The sequence below is a fragment of the Pleurodeles waltl genome, chromosome 5 (assembly GCF_031143425.1).
Source record: "Pleurodeles waltl isolate 20211129_DDA chromosome 5, aPleWal1.hap1.20221129, whole genome shotgun sequence".
NCBI classification, from domain to species: Eukaryota; Metazoa; Chordata; class Amphibia; order Caudata; family Salamandridae; genus Pleurodeles; species Pleurodeles waltl.
The window spans coordinates 1,097,304,703-1,097,330,474 of NC_090444.1; the positions used below are offsets into that span (position 1 = coordinate 1,097,304,703).

The window sequence follows — 25,772 nt, forward strand, 5'->3', positions numbered from 1 at the left end:
GCAATAATTTAACAATGATTCTCAACATTAGATTTGCCCTTGACATTTTATATAAACATATACCCACAAAAAGAACATGACCATGATTTTGTCGTGCACTATTCCTTTCCTGATCACAACTTCAGTAGCCTTACCTGCAGGAGGGACACAGTCTGGGAGAAGTGGTGTTGTTCCATGGTGGAGGTGGAATAGAGAGCTGCCAGGGGGTGATCAAACTTCTGTAAATAGGTGTTGCTGTATCCCCTGTGATCCAAGTCATGACACAGACAAGCAATTAAAAGACCTTTACGCTATCAAAAAAACAGAAAGAGTATTTTTTCCCTGTTAAAGACTGTCATAAGGCAATTAATTAACCACAATTGTCAAAACTCTCAACAATTAATAATGTATTCCAAATGCGTCCCAAAGTGGACAAGACTCCCTTTCTTACAAACACGTCTTGGGAAAATAACCCATAATGAATATTCTACACCATCAGCTGCCATCCCCAGCAACAACCCATGGTGATCTGATGACGTTGGCGTGCCATCAAAAGACGCCGGAACACACGGGAAGCCTATTGCTTCCAGTCCCTCTGAGGAATTGGGTGAGTTTTTCCTCACGGTACTGTTTGGGGAAGGCAAAGAGGCACCGGGCAAAAGGAAACATTTTTGACATTCCCCCAAAGTCCCATTGCAGTGCATTCCTGATGTGGGATCGTGGGTGGGGCTGTGATCACATCCACTAGGCCACCAGAGACTTTATTTTTGTGTGTGGAAAACCCTCCACCTCCCAGGGGTAGATAAGCAATATTTTTTGGTCCATTTGCCCCAAAGGGGGCAGAAACCCACTAAGCAGCAGGGAGTTTTATATTTATATGTCGGGAGTGAACCCTTTGGCAAGAGTTGCTCCCTTTTATTGACACAATATTTTGGCAGATTTTCGCCCAGCCTGGGGGGCAGATTGGCCGTATTGTTAGGTTCATCTACCTGCAAAAAGGGGGGGGGACAGGTGCAGAAAACAACTAGACACCAGGGAAAGTTTCAATGTGTGTGAGAACTGGAGTTTGGCTGACAGTCTGCATGCACTGGTGTTTGACTGGCTGTGTGTGAGTGCTGGCATTTGGCGAGAGATGTGTGTGGACTAGACTGTGGTTGATGGTGTGTTCAAACTCAAGAGTTTGCTTGAGGTGTGTATTCACTGGCTGCTGGTTGGCGGTGAATGTTGACTGACTTCTAGCTGGAAATGTGTGTGACTGGCATTTCGATGGCAGTATGTGTGGACTGGCGTTTGGATGATGGTGTGTTCAAACTGGGAATTTTGCTGGCAGTGTGTGTCGACTGGCTTCTCGCTTACCATGTGGGTTGACTAGCTTCTAGCTGGCGATGTCTGTAGCTGGCATTTGGATGGTGGTGTGTGTGTATTGGTGTTTAGCTGAGATAAAGGTCACTCCCCTCGAGGGTGTCAAATTCTTGCCTTTGTTTTGTGTCCCTTATGGGGGCAGATTGGAGGTTTGAGATGCTGATCTACCCCAAGGGCAGACTCATTGTGTTTTATTATGTTAAATCTTTTCTTTCTCGACATCATTTGCATTTGTGATCTTAATGTTATATTTCTCTCTTACTCTAGTGCAAAGCTTTTGATTTCCTTGGTGGCAGCTCCCCCTTGCTGTTTTGGCAGTGGTAGATATGGTGTTTGTGTAGTTGCATGTGTTTGGTAAGAAAACGCTTTTTGTACTGTTTGCTTCAAATGAGTATCATTGCCCTGCATGAATGTTTTTTTTTTAATGGTGTAATAACTGCAGCATATTTAGCTTCCGTTTCTGTGTGGGTCAAATTTCCTTTGGATATGTGCAAGATGCGTATTGTGTTGTCTTGTATGTGATTTTCTTTTGCTTTTCCTTTCTAGTGGGATATCGTTGGTACATGCTGTGTCTGTGCAGAATAGGTAGGTGACCCTCAACCTAGCTGTCTCTGGCAAATGAGTGATATCCTTTTTGAGCATACAGGTCTTTGTGTGCTTTGTACTGATTGACTTTCCTTCCACATTACTATATGCCAGTAGTTGTACTTTCTGTTAGATAAAGCCACCCTTTATTTATTACTTATTTCACACAGTGTTGGTTATTGTTGAGTTTTGTTGTGTTACTAATAAAAGTAAGGATTACAGCAAGCCGCAGGATTACTGTTCAGCATTTTGTTAGTTTGCTTTTGGACTCTTGCCCTGACCATGGTTCTGAGACTGAGTCTGCATCAGAGGTAGAGGAGGAAGTCTAAGATTCTGGCAGCAAATTTTCGGTCTGAGAGGAATCATATGAAATCACTCAGTGCAGAAGCAGAGCCTCTTTTAGAGGAGGGCAGCAACAGGGATCTGGATTGAAGCCATTGAAAGTTCTGAAATCTGGCTTGCCTCAAAGAAGGAGCAGCCTGTATTTTCTGCCTTTACTTGCGTCATAGGTTGTAGAGTGACTAGTGAAATTGTTTTGCCTATACATTTCTATCAATTATTTATGCACAATGTATTTTTGGATGAAGACTGTTGAACGGACTCATTTGTATGCTGAACAGTATTTGAGGGACAACAGTGCCAAACTCAAGCCCCGCTCTAAAGGTAGCCAGCAAATCTGGATGAGTTGAAGTAGTTCTAAGATTTAACTTTTTCGATGGGCGCAATAAGGAAGCCGTCTCTGTCTCATATTAGTGTACTAGACCCTTGATGGCAATGGCTATATTTCCTGCAACCATGAGTAGTGATTGGTATTTGTTTCTGCTTCAGATGCTGCATTTTGTTGATAATGCTTCAGCATTGACATGGGATCACTCTGATTGTGACCGTCTCTTCAAGATTCGGCCTGTCCTTGATCATTTTGTAGACTGCTTTTCAGAAATCTATGTTCCAGGGAAAGAAATAGCTGTGGATGAGTCTTTGGCCCCGTTGAAGGGCTGTTTGGTTTTTAGGCACTACATACCTAGGAAGAGCGCATGTTATGGAATTAAGAGGTACCTGCTGTCTGAGTAGTACTTGAAATGTCTACAATTTCAGGGTATACACTGGTCGGGATTCTATTGACCCCCCTGGTTGTGCCATCCACTTTCAGAGTCGGTGAGAAAATTGTGTGGGAACTTGGTAGAAGACTTTTTATCAAAGGTCACCATTTATGCGTAGGCGTAGGTTACACTGATGTGCATTTCTTAAATGGATTTGTTCAAAGTGGACATTGTTACTTGTGGCACAATCCGCCTCAACCTTGAAGGTTACCCTAAAGAGCTTGTATGTAAAAAGCTTCAGAGGGGACAGTGCATTGCCTTGCATAGTGATGAACTTCTAGCTGTGAAATTTTCTGACAGGAGAGATGTCCACATACTGAAAACCATTCATGCTGAAAGTACTTCACCTGTGACTGTTTGGGGTCAGGTTGCTGAAGTGTGCAAACCTGTGTGCATTTTAGACTACAATAAGCACATGGGTGGTGTAGACAGAGTAAATCTGAGATTGGAGCCTTTTACTTCTGTTCGTAAGGCTTACATTTGGTATAAGATTACTCTCCAGATTCAAATGGGACTTTTGTTCAGTTTCAGCAGTCTGTGATGGCCAGGCTTGTTTTAGTGGAGCAGGTAAGTGTTCCTAAAGTTGGAGCGGTGCAGAGTGGCTAGATTGAAAGATCACCACTTTTCTGATTACATTCCTCCCTCGCACAAAAAAACCCAACACCTTTCAGTGTAGAAGATGTAGAGTTCGTGCAAAAAAAGAAAAGTTCAGTTTTGAGTGGAAAATGTGATGTGTCCATGGTGCGTTTGATGCTGTTTCCTGTTGTTGGCAATAAGCCTACCCACATAAGTGAGGAACCCTTTTTAATCAGAAGATTTGGAGGAATGCTAGGTGGAAGCAATTTTGTGGCTCCCCATAGATTACAGAACTTTCCATCCCAAAAATGTGAGGGAAGTGTGTTTTTAATTCAAATTGTGAGGTCTGCAAGGGGTAACAACCTGGTGAGAGCCATGCAAGTCACCCCATCCTGATTTACCCTAGGTGTCTAGTTTAAAAAAAATGTATAGGTTTGCTAGGTTTCCCTATGCACTGGCTGAGCTAAGGACCAAAATCCACAGCTCCCAAAAAAAAAAAGTCAGTTTACAGTCCAAGTTGCGTTTTGGACCAATCGCTGTTGCTGGCACTAGGTCTACCCAACACAAGTGAGGTACCATTTCTATCGAGAGGCTTAGAGGAACATGGAATAGTAGAACAAGTGTTATAGCAATAGTTTTTCTCTGCAACTGTGCGTTCCAAATGTAAGACAGTGTGTAAGAAAGAAGTCATTTTGAGAAATGCCCTCTAATTCTCATGTCAGTATGTGTACTCACAAACTCTGAGATGTGCAAGAAACCACTGCATCTAAACTCCATATCTGCCCATTTCGGATATACATAGGTTTCCATGATAGCCATTTTTCACTATTTATTTTTTAGCATATGAATTGCTGTACACCCGGTACACAATGAAAAAACATTGCAAGGGGCAGCAGGTTTTTGGCTTTGGGTAACTTGAGTCCTTGGAAAACCTGCAAACCCTTTATATTCTCACAAGCGGAAGGGTCTAGCAGATGTAACAATATATTGCTTTTGCGAGTAGGCCATTGTGATGTGAAGTTACAAATGAAAACGTTGTCACAAATGCCAGTCTTTTCCTTCTGATTTTCAATTTTTTTTTATTTCAGCAATTATTTTCTTTGGGAAAACCTTGAAGGATCTACACAAATGACTCTTTGCTAAATTCAGAATTGGGTCTAGTTTTCTGAAATTTATAGGTTTATGGAATCTACCATAGGCTTCACACCCGTTTTCACCACAAACTGAAAGGAGGTTAAAAGCACAAAACAGAGAAAAAATGGGCTTTAAGGGTGCCCAAAGCAAATCCCTGCTGGGCAAGAGAGGACAGACAATAAAATCTCAGAAAGGGGTGCACAAAGGGGATCAACAGACTTGTTGGTACAACATTTGTTCCAATGATAGGCGTATACCGTTTTTTTGTGGAGGGACACCTGGCTGCCAAGATTACATTACAGACTTCAGGCAGAAGATCAAAAGCTGTCAACTGCCACCGCCCAATCTCCACCCAAGGAGGCAGAGAATGAACAGGTTCGGATGGAGAACTGTCCCCTGCTGCTGCAACAAAATATCCTCTTGAATGGGCAGTCTTATCGGAGGATCAATGGCCATGCTCAGAAGCTCGGGATACCATACTCTTCCTGCCCAGTCCTGTGCCACAAGTATTACTTGGGCCCCTTCGTTCTTGATCTTCTTGAGAACTCTGGGCAGACGTGGTTTTGACAGGAAGGTGTAAAGGAGGCCTGAGTTCCACTCGAGATGAAAAGTATCACCTAGCGAGTTCCGGCCTTGGAAACTCCAATGTGCAAAACAGCCAACATTGCGTGCACTCTTCGGAGGCAAACAGATCCAACCAAGGCTCTCCTTACTGCTGAAAGAGACCTTGTGCCACCTCCGGATGGAGATGCCATTTGTGACCGACAATGCATTGATGTCTGAGTTCGTCTGCTCCGGCGTTCAGAGAGCCCTCCAGATGGTGAACCACCAGGGATATGCCCAGATGTTCCAGCCATGTCCAGAGGAGCAGAGCCTCTGAACATAGGGTCCACAGCCCCACTCCGCCCTGCTTGTTGCAGTACCACATGGCAGTGGTGTTGTCGGTGAACACCTGTACCACTTTCCCTTGGAGAGAGGGAAGGAATGCTTTCAATGCAAGCCTGATCACCCTGAGTTCCAGAAGAATGATGTGGAGCCCGGACTCTGTCGGACACCAGACACCTCTGATCTCCGCCTCCCCCTTGTGGCTGCCCTGTCCCAGGAGTGATGCATCTGTCAACATTGTGAGATCTGGTTGGGGATGGGAGAGTGATCTAACTCTGACCCAATCGCGATTCGAAAGCCACCACTGCAGATCTTGTGTAGTCCCCTCGGAGATCTGGACCATACTGGAGAGATTTCCCTGATGCTGCACCCACTGGAACTTCACGTCCACCTGAAGAGCCCACGTATGCCATTTGGCATGTGTCACCAACAGGATGCGGGAGACCATGATGCCCAGCAGCCTTTGAGTTATTTTCAGCAAAAAACAGGATAGAGGCCTAAAAACCAGTATCTTAGCCTGAATATCCTGGACTCGCTTTTCGGGAGGATAGGCCTAATACTGCACTGTGTCCAGAACCGCTCCGATGAAAGGGACTATCTGAGAGGGAGTCAAGTGCGACTTTGGATGTTGAATGCAGGCTTGCCCCAGGCTGTTGTCTCCCACCTCCAGACTACGGCGAACCTCCTGCATTCGTTGGGGTTCACTATAAACATGCCAGTCATCGAGGTAGGGGAAGACTGAAACCCCTAACCTGCGCAGATGAGCTGCGACCACCATCATCACTTTCATGAACACCCAAGGGGCTCTGGAAAGGCCAAAGGGTAGCACGATGAACTGAAACTGCTCCTGACCCACCAGGTATCACAAGTAATGTCTGTGGGCAGGCAGAACGGGAACATGAAAGTGAGTGTCCTGCAAGTCCAACGCTACCATCCAGTCTCCAGCAAACAGGGCACATAGGACCTGAGCCAAAGTGAGCATCTTGAACTTCTCCTTTTTGAGGAACATATTGAGAGGCCAGAGGACTAGGATAGGGCGGAGGCCCTTGTCCTTTTTGGGCACCAGAAAGTATCAGGAATAACAACCACAACCTACTTCTGGCACAGGGACCCTAGAGCCGTAAACCTCCTTGCGGAGAAGTGGCAGGTGATCCTCTGTCATCCGATCATAGGAAGGTGGCATGGCCGGAGGAGTAGTCTCGAAGGGGAGGATGCAGCCCCTTCTGACTATTTGTAAAACCCACCTGTCCGTCATGATAGATTTCCAGTGGTCCAGGTGATGGCGGATCCTGCCACCAACTGGTCCAGGATGGTGCCATGGACTAGAAAGGTTTGGAGACTGCAGTGGGGGCCGAGGTGGACTGGGCAGACCTCTGGCTCCTTGATCCACGAGCACATGGGACCCCACGTTCGCGACCATGCAGAGGCTGTGCAGCATGCACGGCATAGATGGGAATAGACGCTGTTGGGTGTCCCTTCCGTAGCCATGAAAGGGGCAAAAAGCGGACTTGTGGAGGGCAAGGAGCAGCTGCGAGGCCAAGGAACCGATCCGTAGCCAGGTACTCCTCAAAGCACTCGAGGACTGATTTTGCTTTGTCTCCGAAGAGATTGGTGCCATTGAAGGGCATGTCCATAGTGACTGTTGGACATCCCCCAACAAGCCAGATGTCCTCAACCAGGCATGGAACCGTAAGGCCCCCGCTGATGCACAGGATCTGCCTAGTGAGTCGGTCTTATCCAACCCACAATGTATAGTGAACTTAGCTGCATCCCTCCCGTCAGCAACAGCTGGGGAGAGGCATGGCCTGGTTGTAGGAAACTGGTTCTGTATACACTATACCAAAACGAGATATAGTGTGCACAGAGTCCAGGGGTTCCCCAGAGGCTTAACAGAGGCTAAAGTAGATAATACTAATTGCTCTCTTTTGTGGTAGTGTGGTCGAGCAGTTAGGCTTATCAGAGGGTAGTACAAAGCATTTATTGGACACACACAGTCAAGAAAAGAGGCACACACTCAATGACTAACTCCAGGCCAATTTTATTTTATTCAGTAAAATTATACTTTGTTACTTTATTTCTAGAACCAGAAGGTCTTTGTTGCAGGTATGTACAGTTGTCAATAGGTATCAAGCATATGTAACAAATGTACTTTATTTGTTTTTTTGCAAAGTTTAGGCTGAAACCAAAAGTGCATGACCAGCAGCATGGGGCCAGCTGGGGGTAGAGGTCCAAGTTAACGTTGGGTTCAGTGGAATCCTACAAGGATTGGGGGTGTTTGGTAGAAAGCAGATTGCAGGTAAGTACCCGTGGCTCCTGGGCACAGGTCTGGGGGGTTTAGGTGAGCACCGGGGAGGGCCACAGGTTCACATCAAACACACCCCCTCAGAGGCTCAGGGGCAGCCGGTGCAGGGAGTAAACACAGAGCTGGGCGCCCAATGTTTTCAACAGGGTGGACCCTGGGGGTCACAAAATATACTACAGACTGTGACTATGCGGTCAGTTCTGGGAAACCAAAGGCTGGACAGGGAGGGGAGGTGCCTGCTGGACTGTCGGTCAGATACCTCAAGGCCAGGGGGATGTGGGTGCAGTGATCTCCTTGGTGTGTGGTATCTCCGTTGGATCCGTTCGTGGTCAGGGAGGGTCCTCTGGATTCAGGCTGCAGGCATCATCGTTTTGGCCAGGAGGGGTCAACTCAGGGCAGACTTGAGGTCGGAATCGCCTGGGGACCTTCTTTGGACCGAGTTGGCAGGGCTTGTGGATACGAAGCGGTCCTAGAGTCCTTTTAGAGAGTTTCTTCTGGACACGGCCGCTGTCCTCAGACGTTCTTGGTCCTCTGCTGGGACAGCAGTCCTCGGGGGGTCTGTAGAGGTTGTTGGTCCTGCAGGTTGTGTGGCCTTCTTGGAGCATGGGTCTTTGAAGCTGCAGACAGGCCAATAGGGCTGGGGCCAAGTCAGTTGTCGTCTGGAGTCTTCACTGCTGGGTTGGGCTTTGCAGTCCTTCTTTCTTCTTGTGGGCGCCAGGAACCTAGTAAGGTTCATGGAGCCCCTAATACTAGATTTAGGGGTGTTACAGGGGTCAGAGGGCAGTAGCCAATGGCTACTGTTTGTAAGGGTGGCTACACTCTTCCTGTGCCTACTCCCTTTGAGGAGGAGGGCACATTTCTAAACCTATTGATCCCTATCCTCCAAAACAAGACGGAGGAATTTGTAAGGAGTTGGGGGGGAGGGGGTCACTTCCGCTCTGGACACCTTAGGGGTGGTCCTGGATGCAGTGGTCACTCCTCCCTGTTTTACTTAATTTTCCTGTCGGACCTGCTGCCAAAAGTGGGCTTGGTCGGGAGAGGGGGCATTTCCATTAGCTGGAGTGCCGTGGGGCACTGTAACAGGAGGCCTGATACTTTGAGATTCACCTCCAAGTGTTACAGTTCCTGCAGGGGGAAATGTGAAGCACCTCGACCCAGAGCAGGCTTCGTTCCTGACCCCAGAGAGCACAAAGGCTCTCACCCCACGGGGTCAGAAACTTGTCTGTTAGTGGCAAGATGGCATAGACTGGTCAGTCTTACACTAAAGGGTTGGGTAAAATACAGGGGCCATCTCTGAGATGTCCTCTGTGTCATTGTACAATAAAGCCAACACTGACATCAGTGTGGGATTGTGCTGAGAAGTTTGGTACCAAACTTCCCAGCCTTCAGTGAAGCCATAATGGAGCTGTGGAGTTAGTAAAACTCCCAGCCCATGTACTTAATATGGCCACACTGCACTTACAATGCCTAAGAATAAACCAGGATGCTGTATATTGCTCATGCAGCTATGCCCTCATCTCTGGTATAGTGCACCCTGCCTTGGGGCTGTAAGGCCTGCTAGAGTGGTGACTTACCTATGCCCCAAGCAGTGGGTTGTGAGGATGGCACCCTGGGAGGGGTGCCATGTCAAATTTACCTTTTTCTCCCCACCAGCACACAAAATCTGCAATGGCAGTGTGCATGGGCTTGGTGGGGAGTCCCTTAGGATGGCACAATACAAGCTACATCCTTTAGGGAACCTCCCTGGTCAGAGCCCTTGGTACCACTGGTACCTTTTAGAAGGGACTTGGCTGTGTGCCAGGGATGTGCCAATTGTGGAAACAATGGTACAGTTTTGGGAAAGAACATTGGTGCTGGGGCCTAGTTATCAGGATCCCAGCACACATACAGTCAAGTTAGCATCAATATCAGGCAAAAAACGGAGGGGTGGGGGGTGGTTAACCATGCCAAAAGGGGCATTTTCCTACACCGGTTCTCCTCCTGGACCTGTGGAAGCACCTGCGTGGCCGTATCCCATAGGGTGTGGGAATGGCAGCCCAAAAGGCAAGTGGTGTTCACAGACTGCAATGACACACTGGAGGAAGAGAAAATTTTCTTCCCCAGTTGATACAATCTCTTTGATTCTCTATCCAGGGGTGCAGATGGGAATGCGGCCGAGGAAGAAGAACCTGGACGACAAAGCTCTCAGGCGTAGGATATTGGGTAAGGAATTTAGGGTTGTTTGGTGCAGGCCGATAGCAGCGGGCGACTGTCCTGTTCACAGGAGCCCTTGCGCTGGGTTTGGACCGGGCACCCAGAAGGACATCAGTGAGGGCTTCAATGAAAGGTAGAAGGGGTTCTGAAGTGGAAGCCCCAGGCTGAAGCACCTCAGTCAGGTTAGCTCAAAGCCAAGGACCTAAGCTCCACTGCTCACCACCATAGAATACAAAGCTCCCTCCTCTGTAGCCACGGTATGGGAAGAAAGCCTGCCAGTATCAGAAGAGGTATCCAGACCACTAGCTTTGCCCAATTCCTGTGCCCAGTTCAGGGTCTTCCAAGCTGGAATTCTAAAGGGTCCAGCGACCCCTCCATACTTTTCCCGTATTGGTACGAATAAGGGTCAGGATTCAACCTGAGGAATGTATGCCCCCTCAAAGATGGAATCGGCATTGAGAGATGTCTGTCTGCCTCAGGTCAGGTATCAGGATGGGCTAGACGTCTATTGTGCGCCCAACTGATGTAGGAAGCACTGACGTCTTTGCTAGCGCCGTGGAGGTCAGGCTGGCATGACCGGCGCTGGTACAGATCCAACAATTGATCCTGAGGGGCCCTCTGGAGCCGGCACGGAACCTGTGGGGGGCCCCTCCAGCCCCACAGAGCCCACAGGCATTGCAGAGAGGTCAGTCCGCCCAAATATGAGGCGCATGTCCTCATAGGATTCCTTAAATTGGGCAAGGGGTCACTCCGGCTCCCGGAAACTCGGGGAGGCACGGAGCCTACCCAGAAACAGGCTCCGAAGATGGAGGTCTAGAGCAGTGCTTCCCAAACGTTTGACTTCTGTGGACCCCCACTTTATCATTACTGGAACCCAGGGACCCCCACTGAATCATTATTTGAATCCGAAGACCCCCCCACTGAATCATTACTGAAAGCTAGGGACCTACTCTATTAATATTATTTAATTTTATAAGCAGATGCAGATCCCCTGAGGAGGCTTTGCGGACCCCCAGGGGTCCCCGGACCAGAGGTTGGGAACCACTGTTCTAGAGCATCGATGCTCTTCCCATGTCACATCATCCGGCTGACGGGACGAAGTCGAAGAACGTTTGGTCTTCTTTGACAAGTTATTTTTGTGACCCGAATGCCCCGAGGATTTCAAATGGGATTTAGAGATGTGGTAATGACTCCGCGAGTGGTCTCGTGACCTCCCTTGCGACGGGAGTGACGCGGAGTGCCGCCGTGAGTTTTATGGGCTACTCCCTCAAATCCTTCAGGTTCATGTCCAGGCACATGGAGCACAACTTCAGGTTGTGGTTGCGCTCCAGGAACCACAAACACACTTGGTGCTGATCAGTCACCAACATCATTCAGTGACAGGAGTCACACGGCTTAAAACCAGTCTTCGTGACATCTTCCACGCACCAAAAAAGCGCCAAGAATTCGACAAAACATTCAGTCAGTCAAAAAATGACAGAGGGTAGCCCTCTCCGGATATGCGCACAGGTTGGCACGGAAAGAAAAGAACTGATGTCAGAGTGGCGCCTAGATACGACTGCAACATCATTACGGCGACCACGGCACTGACGCAGTATGCAGAGTCGACAGATGCCACCTGACGGCATGCAAGGGTACTGCTCGAAGAAAAATCTCCAGATCCAATCTGTCGCCTGGGGGAAATTCTAAGGTAAGGAACCTACAACTAGATGTCTCTATCAGGCTTTACCTATAAAACACACTCTAATTTCCAAATAATAGGTGTAAAAAATAAAATAAAGTTAAGGTTATCCATGTCATTCTTGTTTATATTTTACATGCTTTAATCATTCATTATAACGTCCCACGACTGAGCTGTGGCTGAAGGCAATGCGATATCTCAGTGCAAGTGGGTCAAAAAAGGTGTTCAGAACACAGTCATCCAATCCTTGGCGCCTGTGCAAATCGCAGAGCAATGGTCCCCTATGCTAGTTGTAGTTTAGGCAATTGTGTAGGTATGGTGACATTAAGTGGAAATTTTAGTTCACATGCTAAAGCCACGCCCTTCATTATACACGCCACGCTCTATTAGGGACCCTCCCTCTCCCACCAACACTTTTTCCATCTCACTTAAAAGGCCTAGCTGCCGCCATAGATTAAGTGCCGTGCATCAGGACAGGCTAAAAGCACTGCTTTGGTGACACACACAACACCAAAATGCCCCTCAAATAGCCCACACTGCCTCCCAGGGTATAACACTACCCGTCCAACAGTCCACTAACGTGCCCCGCAATGGGTATGATGCACTATACAAACGCAATTGCATTTACAAGTATTTTAAAAACGTACACACTACACAAGTGGTAAGGTACTGGATAACAGGCCGTAGAAACACTAATTTTTCAAAGCATACTTTCTCTCGTAAAGGACGGATGTATTACCCACGAGCAGCACTGCTCCACTCTGAACAAACAACTTTGTGGTTTACCAAAAAGGCCTGCTCACGCGAATTTCATGTTAACACAAGAAGAAAATAATAGTAAAATCTGGAAGCCGCGCGCGACTCTGCGCTGAAACACAACACAGTTGCATGACTCTTAAGGAAACAGTCAACAATTTACCTCTAGGTCTGTGAAAATGCCTTGGTTATTCTGCAGAATGACGTACATGCAGTGGGCCACTGTCACTGCATGCTTCCAGTTGTGGTAGGGCACGCGGCGATAGTTCTTTTTCACAGACATGGTAAAACGGCACAGCTTTTCAAGTTCGAAGCTGGGAAGGAGAACAAACGTAAGTGAGCGATGACCGTTATTAGAAAAAGCTCAAACGGCAACAAGAAGTAATGGTATCGGCAGAGGAAAATACTCTTTAGAAATGGTTGCCAAAGAAAAATCCTGCCCATGAGCCCTTGTCCTTTTTACAAGAATGGGTTTTTCATATCTCATTTTGGTGAACATTGACACACGCCCACGCTCTCATTGTACAACACGTTAGCTCCTGGTTTCGGATTCTTCATAAATCCATTGGAGTATGTGAGTTTTTTTTTATTTTTATATATAAATAGTTAGTGTGCGCCCTGTTCTCATTTATCTGGTAGCTGCCTTCTGGTTTTGTGTCTTCTCAAATGGTGGGTCAGTGGTGCCTGTAAGGCTGGACTTGAAACCAAATTCAACCCCGCCAAAATATTCAATCCAGCACCACACTTTTAGTGATAGCATCTGGCATGAGGACACGAGGGCATGCTGGGAACAAGAAACCCACCCTGCTATGAAAACCGCCTTCTGGGCGGTAGCCCACCGGGAAAAATGCCAGAGTGACAGAACAGTCAATCCGGCCCTGGCTCATTTGATCCTGCAACAATTTTACCAAGAGTTTGTGAGATCACTGTGTCCAGTGTTAATGTGTGTGCATCCATATTTCCCTGTCCTTAAAATGATTTCTGAATTTTCCCTTTACAGCATCCAGCCTATCTTCAGCTGTTTTTTAATCTGGTGAGCTCGGTTCGTGAGTTTGTACCTTTAACATTTCCACACAACGTCGGAGGATGATGATCAGTGGTTTAAGTGTTTCAGCTCCTGTGTTTACCATTTTCTAAACTGTAACAATGATTTCAGGAAATACGGAATCGCGTTTAGAGGTGGTGGTAACAGCCAAATTGAAATTGTTGGCTCAGATTTCGCTCTTGGGATCGCTAGAACTCAGTTGACACATTAAAGTCAAAATGTTACTGTAATGTGTAGAATGTAAGTGTGCAACTCGAGGGACAAGTAACAAACAGTTTGTTTCTCCAGTACAAAATACATAGTCTAAGCAGAGATTCTAAAGTACAACTTTATGGAATTCTGGCCATTCAATGTCTCGGCAAGGAAACACTAGACACCACTTCTGATGCTTAAAGGCATGCATACCCTTCAAGAGGCTAACAGTTGAAATGCTTAGTGTAAGAAAGTGGGTTATTATTAGTGAAGGATGACAGTTCCTTACAAGTAATAAGTCTGCAACCTTCAGTCGACTTGGAACCAAGCATCCTATTCTAGAACTTGACAGTCTTAAGATAGCAAGGCAGAGCAGTCCAGGCAGATGGCAGTGTGGGCTAGTACCGTGTCTACAAGCAGGCTACAAACAATACCCAATAAACCTTTATCAGTCAGTGTTTTTACGTATAAAAAGAAAAAAAAGTATTTTATTATGCACATACTACTCAATATTATGCTTTCATTTACAAATCTACATATGATGGCAGGTGGAACTATTGTTGGGGATTCCCTTCTAACAGGTTACACCACTGGTGAGCTTTCACCTTATAATTAGAATACAGCACACATATACTAGTTTTATTTTTTTTAACATGCAGGCTTGAACCTCAACATAGACTTTTTGATTTGTTTTCCCTTCCTTTAAATGGGCCTGGGTGTCCCCACTTCTCTGAGGAGCACCCAGGCCTTGGACTGCTTTGGACTGGGTCTTGCCACCTGACACAGCTTGTATGCCAGAACAAAACTGGTAACCCCCCTCTCCACCCCTGCGGGAGAGTGCCTCTACTGGGATCTCTGTTGGCCCGGGGCACCCCCTTCCTCAGTGGCTGCTCCTCCTTAAGCCTGGGGCTTCTTGTTCTGGGCTTCTGCATCAGTCCCTGGAGATTTGGAGGTCACAGAGGACAAAAAAAAAAAAAAAAATCAAAGGGGAAGGGATGAACTGCCTCGCAACACAGTCTCGTGCATACTTCTCCATGGGCTCTGAACCTACAATTCCCCCCACCCCCGCGATAGCATTCTAATTTGAAAACGGGGCACTATATGTGCAGAACTGTTTGGTCCCTTAGGGAGATCATGATACTAACGGTTCCCCAAAGACAGAACCACTGGGCCAGGAGAAACAAATCCTAGTCCCAGGGTGCCAACTTATGTCAGAAGTCCTTTAGTCCATTCTTGTAGCAGAGGTTGGGTATCTTCTCTCTCTGGTTGGGAATTCCTCTCCCTCACTCTACCCCAGGTCCAAACTGCTCTCTAAAGTCTTTCGCTTGTGCTGCTTTTTTAATAGACAGTGTAAAGTTCCAGATGCTAGGCACTTCTGCCCAATCCTAGGGTGACATATCACTCCACTCCTGCCCCAAAAACCCTCACACAGCATGTTCAGTCATTCCAAAATGGCAACCTGAAGTAGCATGTTGAAAGATCTCTCAGAGCAGGAAACCACACATGTAACTGCCACAGATACCTGGTGTCTTCCCTCCAAAACTTCAAAGGGGAGACCCTCATATGTGTATGGTTCTAGAGGTCTGGCTGTAGACCTTTGTTTCTATGGGAGTGAGCCTTCCCAGATCAGGTCCAGTGTGAAAGGTAATTAGCACATGCATATCAATCCCCACCACTTTATCTCCTAGAAGCAGGCCTACTTACTAGCTAATGGCCTTACTGTGTGGGGATGTCACTGATCTTCTACCTAACCAGATCCAGTAACTTGGCCCAACAAGAGGAACAAAGGCCCAGAATCTCATTAGAAGCAGAATCAAAGACATATGACAAATGCTCACATGGCAGGAAAGAGGTCAGATATGAAAAGGGACACTATTGTCACTTGGTGCTCATTTTTACTGTATTATCAGCACACCACACTAGTCTTTAGGTCACAAAGAGGAGAAACTGTAGTTTGGTGTGGATTGTGACCAGTGAGTATGATACAGAGAGGTACACAAACTTCAGTAATCACTACAGATGTACCTACTCACACCGTTAATGCCCATTCATGTTATAAGGTGTACACCAGGTCAATACCACTCTCTGAACGGTGCCCTCTGCAACAGACTGAGTACCTGCACGCAGATAAAGGGCTGAGTTGGACTGTAGCATCACACGCTTAGCCTGCACATGTGCATACGCATAATTGTTCTTGTACATCCATTCCAGAGCCTTTTACCATTTACCATATCTGTACAGAAGCAAACCCTATCTTAAAAGGCAGACACTGGCAGTTAGCACTCCTAGTCCATTATAACAGATCCTATAGTCAATGAGACTCAGGTAGTAAGACTCACAACAGAAGTCCATAACCCAGTATTCTGAAAAGAGAAAAAGCAGGGGGGATTAAATGGGAGGAACCCATTTCTCACACTTATGCTATAAAAACTCACACTGTAATTGCCATCCATGAATGTATTAATAAGACCGTTCCTGGTTGTTTGGGAACGATGCAAAGGAAAGGAAAAAAAATACCATATCCCACTTCCATAGGTTGAAGAATTTGTAGTGCCAGCTCATACCCAAGAGTACTTTTTGATTAGATTTACCAACTACCAAAAAGAAAATGCACATTTAGTTCCATAATCAATCAATCAATCAAGGATTTATAGAGCGCACTAATAACCCGTTAGGGTCTCGAGGCGCAGGGAGGGGGGAGAGGGGGGAGGAGGAGCTACTGGTCATAGAGCCATGTCTTGAGGCGTTTCCTGAATGTCAAGAGGTCTTGGGTCTGGCGAAGGTGGAGCGGTAGGGAGTTCCAGGTCTTGGTGGCTAGGTGAGAGAAGGATCTTCCTCCAGCGGTGGTGCGGCGGATGGAGGCAAGGGCGAGGCTGGTGGAGCGAAGATTGCGGGTGGGGGTGTGGAAGGTGAGTGTCATTGAGGTAGGCTGGGCCTGTGTCGTGGAGGGCCTTGTGTGCATGTATGAGGAGTTTGAAGGTGATCCTCTTTGATACTGGTAGCCAGTGAAGGTCTCTGAGGTGGGGGGAAATGTGGTCGCAGCGAAATGTGGTCACGGCGTAGGATGTCCAGAATGAGGCGGGCGGATGCATTCTGGATTCTTTGCAGCTTTGTTAGGAGTTTGGTTGTTATTCCTGCATATAGGTTGTTTCTGTAGTCCAATCGGCTGCTGACCAGGGCGTCGGTGACAGTTTTCCTGGTTTCGACGGGAATCCACTTGAAGATTTTGTGGAGCATGCGGAGAGTGTTGTAGCAGGAAGAGGAGATGGCATTGACCTGCTGAGTCATGCTGAGTGTGGAGTCCAAGATGAAGCCTAGGTTGCGTGCGTGGGTGGTGGGTGAGGGCACGGTTCCTAGGGAGGTGGGCCACCAGGAGTCATTCCAAGCTGAGGGGTTGGTGCCAAAGATGAGGATTTCTGTCTTGTCTGTGTTGACTTGAGGTGGCTTGATTCCATCCAGCTGGCGATGGCGTGAAGTCTGTTGTGGAGGTTGTTCTTTGCAGTTGTAGGGTCTTTCGTGAGGGAGAGGATGAGCTGAGTGTCGTCTGCGTAGGAAACTATGTTGATGTGGTGGGTTTGTGCGATGTTGGCGAGGGGGGCCATGTAAATGTTGAAGAGCGTGGGGCTGAGCGAGTATCCTTGGGGAACGCCACAGATGATTCTGGAGGGTTCTGACAGGAACGGTGGGAGGCGGACTCTCTGGGTTCTACCTGAGAGAAATGACGAAATCCAGTTGAGTGCCTTGTCGCAGATTCCAGCGTTGTGGAGGTGTGTGTGGAGAGTGTGATGACATACCGTGTCGAAAGCTGCAGAGAGGTCCAGGAGGATGAGTGCTGCTGTTTCTCCTTTGTCGCGCATGGTCCTAATGTTGTCTGTGGCAGCAATGAGTGCAGTCTCGGTGCTGTGGTTTCTGCGGAATCCAGATTGGGAGGTGTCGAGTACCTTGCTGTCTTCCAGGAACTGGGTTAGTTGGCTGTTTACGATTTTTTCGATGACCTTGGCTGGGAAGGGGAGGAGGGAGATCGGCCGGTAGTTCTTGGACTACCGGCTTGGATCATAGGATGTTTTGGCTTCAGCATCACTGTAAAGTGGACACAGACTTTCACACGATGCAAATAAGCCGACTGCATTTTTACAGCTGATTATCATTCAATTCTATGCTCAAAATACACTCGTATAATACTCGCTGAAATGGTTTATGTCACTGCACATATAGCATGGTATTTATATTAGGGGTTTGCAAGCTTCATGCGGCATTTACATCCAAAAATGTTGAAGGTCAACATTGAGGGCAACAGCCCACAAAAACTGAAAACTAACTAGACGAATGATCCACCACCACTGCTCAAAAACTAACAGAAGAATGGAGGTGAAGGGTGATGTGGGGAAAAGGGTGAGCTGAGGAAGGAAATGGGTAGGATGTTTTTAGACGTGGTTTATGGGACTGTTTGGTTTTACTTTTATGTGAAATTCTAACAAAAATGTTAAAATATGTAGAAGATGAGTGGAAGCCTTCTGTCCAGTGCATGCTCCCATCACAGATTCATCTGCATAAAGTGGAAAAAATAAGCTAGCAATGTAGAATTCTGTTATGTGCTTATAAGAAATTTTTTTTTTTTTAAACTCAAAGGTATTATTTGGCATTTAACGACAGACAATGCATCATATTACAATTTGGGTATTCATATATATTACAATTAGCCAGATCACTTCATCATTAAGTGTCTCATAAGTGGTTAATGCAAAGCGTCTATCTGTAAACAACATATACAAGCTCAATTGGGTCTCCTGGGTCCAATTAGATATGCTGAGTCATATCTTTGGCCAGTGTCACTGTCACTTCTTGTGGGCCTCATGAGGTCTGCCCTCATTCTCAGCCTCACCAAACAACTGTTCTGGCCTCCCAGTATCCGTGTATCCCATGGCCGTTTAATACATTGGTACCAAGGTTGGACATCGCCTGCCTCTTCCCCTGTAACGATGGAGGTTATCGAGTCCCACAGCCAGATAAAGTCAGGTGTTCTCATTCCCCTTTTGAACTCCACGAGCAACGCCCTACTCTCATATTAGCCCATTTTAGCACCTTTAACCTCCACTTAGACAAGCTTGGCCCTCCTAATGCCTTGCAGCACACTGCGAGTTGACGTTTTGCTAAAACCAGTACTAAGTCTGCAAACCTGTTGCCAACCTCCTGTTACTGTGGCGTGGAGAGAGGACTAGTAAGCAAGTCTCCACTACTCTGGCCACGTCTGTCCGTGGCTCTGTCAGTAAGGCACATTTTTTTTCTTCTCACAATGTCTCCAGTTTCGGGCAACTCCAGATCAGCTAACAAAAATCTGCTTCTATTTCCCTGCAGCTAGATCAATGCACTGATTGTCCTGGGTAAAACTTGTTTATTCCCCACAGTGTGATGTAGGTTCTATATATTAAAATGTGTCAGCTTAAAGCAAGCGTTCCTCGAAACACTTGGCGGAGTGCGCAGAACTCGATCAAAATCGAAGTGTAAGAATTTGTAAATATCTATTGCCCACTTGTCTTGTAACCTAGCTAAAGTTCATTAAGATTGTACTCAGGACAGTAAAGGAAGCTTAGTCCCACCTACCTAATGTGCAGATCGTTTGCAATCCCTTGCGTATGGGTGTTTTTTCATCCCTTGCCTTCCACTTATGTCGAACAACCATTCTAAAGGTAGTGTGTAATGGTAACAGTCCTGCAGAGATCTTCTGGTCATGCATTAGGAGCTTCTAAGGGCTCCACCCTCGTACGTCCCCCGTGAATGAGAGCCCCCACTCCCCCAAGTCAGTGGTCTTCACTTGTTTTTTTGCACTTCTGAGATCTAGATACAAACTGACATTGTTAGCTTTGTCATGGGCTCCAGGGAACTAAAATTAGTCCATTTGGAGTTGCCACCTTTCCCAGAGAAAAGTAACAGCAACCTCTTCATGTTCTGAGATATGTTTTAAGCAATCGCATGTTTTCATTTTTAACATGGGTTTCTAGCCTTTAATTAGGCAGAGAAAGAAGACATGCATATGTAATTCCCATGTAAAGATGCTCAAGCATCTAGTGTTGCAGTGATTAGTGGGTGGGAATCCTGTCAACCACTGATTTGTGGGAGACATTATGTGGCCCACTGAGTGAAGGGAAACAGTTATGTGCTCCCATGACCAATGGAAGCTATAATCTTACAGTCACTGATTTCCAGACACTCTATGACATAGTGACTGCTTTGCATCAATTGCATAGCCCAATAAAGTACACTTCGGGTATGATAAACATTCATACCTTTAAAGGAGGCGCCATGCCATCCAGGAGCTGAAAGATGTGGTCCAGTAACTGATGCGCATGGAATATTCGGCTCAGTAACTGATAGTAGGCATCATCTGGTCGAGTATCTGATAGGTGTTGAAGCAGATTTGCTAATTAGAAATTATTAATAAATGTTTATGTGTTTTGATTAACAAGAAATTGATAGAAAACTAAAAAGTAAAAAAATTAATGTTCACGTTTGAAAATGTGCCTACGGAGAGTGACAGCCAGTTTATACGAAATTGCACAAAAATTATAAAAAATGTGTGAAATAATAGAAAAGAGTAGTAATAACATAGTAATATGTCATAACCTATGTTTTGCATTATATTGTAGAAGTTAACTTAGCCAAAGTTGTGGCCTAGTTGCCAGGCCTCATGCAGAAGCTGAATTATTAAGGCATACTGGAGGAAAGCAAACGTGCTGAACTAACCTTGACCACTTGCGTTAATAAAATCTGCTTTGCTAGAGTTTTGTGCTGTGTACCGACGAACAGGAGATGAGGGACTAGGATATGTAACAAATTTGGTGTAAGGCAGACTTGATGTACTTTCCCAAAACTTGAACAACAGAAGCACTGACGGGAGAAGAAGATGCAACATTTTCGATACCTGATGAGCCGGATGATGAGGACATCGTACAGTGAACCAATCAATGAACTGAGAACGGTGAAATATTAGAATTCAGAGATTTGCAAAAATAATATTACTGGATAGAGTCATAACTGGTGATTAATTGACCAATTAGGAATTAGGGGGATGGACTGAAAAACGCTAATAAAAAGTCATGACAAAGGGCTAAAACTTCAGATGTGAGGGGAGAATTGATAACGTCAAGAGACGCGATTCTAGATTCTGTCATTGGGCTTATGCGTTTGAGAGCCTGAAGCATTACTGACCGATTGATGACCTGAAGATGAAGACTGACTTTGTTGCTGATCCAATCCGAGGATAGGTAGCTATGACCATGTGACTGATTAACTTTGTGCCTTTATTTCCAGGTACCAACTGCGCTGTTTTATAGTTTATCTTCTAGCTATATGTTTTCCAAATTTATGTTTCTAAATTGTTTACGCACGAAGTCCCACATGCTAAATGCTAATCTGGGTTAGGTAAGGATTCTTTGGGTGACGTAGACAGTGACAAATGATTGACGAACTGATTGCTGAAATCTGTTATTAATGCTGTTCTATTCATCTTTGTTGGCTTATGCTGAAGCATTCGAGCACATGATTTCTCAAGTTCTGGTTAGATTATGTTATTGGTGGTCATTAATGAACTAATTCTGAGCTGACTGAATAAAGTTTGAATTAACCTTATGATTAGAATTGTAATTAATAGGGAAATAAAAATTGTTAAAACGTATATTGAGTTGTGGTTACTCATGAAATGTTGATCTAGTTGTCTATTGACTAATGTTTTCCTTAGTGATTGGTCATAGTGCATCTTATTAACACTGGTCACTACATGGCTAGGATACTCCATGTGATCCAAAAGGTTCATCAGCCTATACGCATCCCCTTGTAAGTATACTTACTAAGGACCAGGTGCGCTGGCATAGGCATTATGTAGGCTAGCACCTGATTTTTGGCCATTAAACAACCCAGTCATTGGCAGGCCTTTGATGGAAGATATGTGGTCCAGTGGTGGATAAAGAGTCTTGTTCAAAGTGCCCTATGATTGATTAGGTATTCTGTGGCACAGTAACTAGCAGACAAGCATTGTAGTGCTTATTCTCCGCGTCATGTCAAACCTGAGAACATCTTTATATATTTAGTTACTCTCAAATATCTATTTATCATTTCACCATATTCCTATTACCAGCAGATGTATGACTGCCTTGTTCTTTCACACAGGAATTTTAATTGCCTTAATCTGTCACAGGAATTTGAAGGACATTTTTATTGCAATTAGAGATCCTGTCACAGTATACAAGATGCTTAATTTTATGTCTTACATTTGTGATGGGTGATATTTTTGCTGAGACATTTTTTTCCCCCATACAAAAATAGCTTTTCAGCCTAGAAGTGACGTATAGGTTTCCTAAACACAAAATATGAAGACTACTTCAGGCTGTTCCATTAATTTATTTTTGTTCCAGAAGAGTATTGTTTAAGAAGTAGGAGGGGATTCTGTGCGCTACCCATCTCAAGAGTTTTAACACAATGTAATTGGGATAACATGATGTTAAGTGCACACTTTAAATACCCAAACCTGAAGGGGGGGGGGTACTTCCATGCTTCTGTACCTACTTTTCAGCGATAGCTAGTTCACCTGCATGGTTGCATTCACATCTGAGAAAAGTGTGCATGCAAACATCCGCTGTCACACTTGGGGAAGACTAATTAGAGGGAAAATAAATTGAGGGTGAGTGAAATAAGAAAATGGCTGTGTGGACATAGCCGATATTTTGATAATTCCATGCTATATGGCAACTCAAATCCAGAGCAACAATAGCTCCCAGTTCGATGGTACAGCTCCATACAGGACGAATTGCAACACTTGTGAGAAAGACACACCTTTCACCTTCACCCTGACAAAACACACAGGAAGAAGTGCCAGCCTCTCCTACCAAACAATCTATGGGTACTGAGTGAAGATTCAGCTAGAAAAGGGAGAACAGAAAGCAGAGTTTCAAAGCTATGAGATACCTGGTGGTGTGTACAGAGGCAGAAAGCGCAACATTTATTTATTTTTATTTAAAGAGTCAGGCTATGGAAAGAGCAAAGAAAAGTCAAAAGGTTTAATGTTTCTATGGTGAATGCAGTTGAATGGCTAAATAAGTAAGTCTACAAATGAACCAGTGATAGAGAGCATGGACTGATGGATGACAAAGCACATGGAATCATGGCTGGAGTCACTGGCGTGAGGATGCAGTCAGTATGCAAGGACAGTGTGGGAGAACAGTTTGGGGGAAATAAGGACAATGTATGGGTTGTGGAACCTGGGTGAATGAATAGATGGATGATAAAGTGGGATTTAACTCTCAAATGTTAAGTATCAGCATAGAAGCAAAAGACTGGACACCTTGGGCTGAACGCCTCTGACTCCTGGACAATGGTTCAAAGATCACTGTCTTTTGCAGTCCACAAAGGCAACAGAAAAAAAGGGAAGGGACTCGATTTAAAAACTCCTGTCACAAGAACCCATCGATAACTACAGGGCAGAAGAATGGCTGACGAGGAAGAATCACATTGTTATATAAAACAGTGAAAATATAACCTTGGACTTTGCAATTTCCTACCCGAGCAGGAAAGTGTTCAGGTACTGATTGATTGTTTGCCTGGAAACAGTAAGGCAGTGTGTAGACTTGGGTACCAAAAATACAATTAACTACACAGACACTCAGGCATTCTCTCCAAAATGGAAGGCTGGGCACTAACCTGCTAATGCTGTATCTACTTCACAGACCTAGAATAGGAACCTCATGTCCCAATAACAATAGAGAAAAAGCAAACCACTGAATGAAGAGAAAAACGTTTTTAAAAAGAACCAAAGGAAAAAAACTCAGTTCCAAGCATAGCCACAGGAACCAAGCAGAACATGTGCCTGCTGGGCAAGTTGTTTTCAGTGTGTCTCAACAGCCACGAGAAAGGAGCTGTGTCTCCACTGAAGAGAAATTGTCAACAATGGAGGCAGGAAGTGAGAGCACTACAAAATTGGGGCTAGGATAACTAGGTCAACCTTTAGGATATGTTCTTAAGGGAATCCTCTCTAGTCACAATTACAAAAAGTGACCTCCTTGCACAGATTTTAATTTTACAAACCCATTTTAGGAAATGGCTTCAGAAATGCTCTTTAGATTGGCTACTGCTTCATGAGAGTGGTGCAGCGGAGAATTGGCTGTCACCTTTGACGTCACAATGTGGATCTGTATGTGACCTGAATGAAAACAATGTGTGAATTAATCTTAGTTTATTGTCAAGTGGTGCACTCAAAGTCAGTATCAAAGTGCATTAAGTGTAACATTAGAAAATTATATATTGTATGTCAGCCATATTAATTGAAATGTAACCGTTGGTTATGATTTTTAACCATCCTCACGTTATAAGAGTGTTTACTTTTAAAATTATAACAGTCCATGTAGTGTGTATGTTAATGTTGATTAATGTTTAGAAATGTGGTTCTGCATCATGCTCATTTACATGTGTTAACATTTCTATTTCATTTTTATACTAACTGGAACGTGAATCTCAAGAAAATACTGTAAATATACAATATTACCATTGGGTACCCAAATCAATGAAAAAACTGTACTAGCCAGCATAAGGCATACCAAAGACTCAGTAACTGCAATACAAAATATCAGCAGAAGAATTTGGTGCTCCGAGAACAAACACTGGTCATTCCTCTTACACATTAGTATGAGCTGATATCAACTAAGTTAGTTAGGGGCATTTGGGAATTCTCCCTACACACTCTGGCAAAGGTCGAATTAGATCTAACTTCAGGACATGAGAGCAAAGGGTGAAAAGCAAAAATAGGACAAAAAGAAACTGAAAAAAGGACATCTGAAGCAAAAGGACGATGAGTGAAGGCAAAAAGTGGGTAAAAAGGGAAGGTGTCAGCATTTCAGAAGCTCGGTTAAGAGTCTTCTCAGATGGCCAAGTGCAACCCTAAGTAACACTCAGGGAAGCATGGGGAATGCGGGGAAAGGTAAAGAGGTCTGTACCTCTCCAAATCCAGAGGAATCTGTCTTCCATCGATCAGTGAAAGTCCTAGTTAATACTGTGATTAGTCCATTTAGAAACAGCCAATAATCAAGCCATCGGGTGGTCTAGTCTTTTCATATCACACAACACACTTGAAACAGTGCTCTATGTTCCCAAGACCATCCTGGGGAGGTGACTGTCCTCAGTCTCCTGGACATCTTTTGCAACATGCATGAATAGGAACAATCCTCACCTTCTCGATCTTGCCATAAATCTTCTCTATGGTTACTTTCCCAGACTCTCTATTAGCAAGACAACAGCACATCTATTCACAAACTAACATTTCATGTGAAAACACCTGCAATCAAATGACACATTAGCAGAAGTGAAAACTGTTTCTCATGTTAGGAAATATCAGGCAGGTAAAGTCAAGCTGAGGCAATACTTCATTTGTACGTTTAATACACATGATACTGTGTACAACAGATTTTGCATTATAAATGTGAACTGCACTTTGTCATTTAAACTTCAGGTTTCAGTTAGTACAATAACAAAATAGAACGATTACATGTAAATGAACATGATGAAGAAACAGTCCTCACGTTAATTAACGTTAACATGCACGTTACATGAACTGTTATCATTTTAAGGGTAAAAACACTCACAGTTTTTGTGAGGATAGTTAAAAATCATAATCAATGGTTACATTTCAATTATTATGGTTATGACAATATATAATTTGCTAATGTTACAGTGAAAGCACTTCGTTACTGACTGAGTGAATCACTTTACAATAAACTAGGATTAATTCACACTATATGCTCTTGTTCAGGTCACATATAGATCAACATTGTGACGTCAAAGGTGAGAGCCAATTCTGTGCTGCACCAATGAAAATAGGGAATTATGGTGTCACATTATGAAATTGGTTAGTCCCAGCCCAACTTATGACACCATGGTTAGTTCGGAGGATTGATGAAGTTCCAGAGTCGTTTGTTTGCAGCGGATGTGTGGGTTTTAACA

General features: G+C 45.0%; 1 protein-coding gene across 2 annotated transcripts in view; it reads right to left on the reverse strand.

Annotated features, from left to right (window-relative positions):
• PDE10A (phosphodiesterase 10A) overlaps window positions 1-25,772 on the reverse strand; it is a 1,332,617-nt gene that overhangs the window by 297,707 nt on the left and 1,009,138 nt on the right. For both annotated transcript variants that reach the window (XM_069235310.1, XM_069235309.1), the window contains exons 16-17: window positions 12,717-12,867; window positions 135-290 (exon numbers count right to left, since the gene is read on the reverse strand). In XM_069235310.1, coding sequence (XP_069091411.1) covers window positions 135-290; window positions 12,717-12,867 — 307 coding nt within the window. The remainder of the gene's footprint in view (window positions 1-134; window positions 291-12,716; window positions 12,868-25,772) is intronic.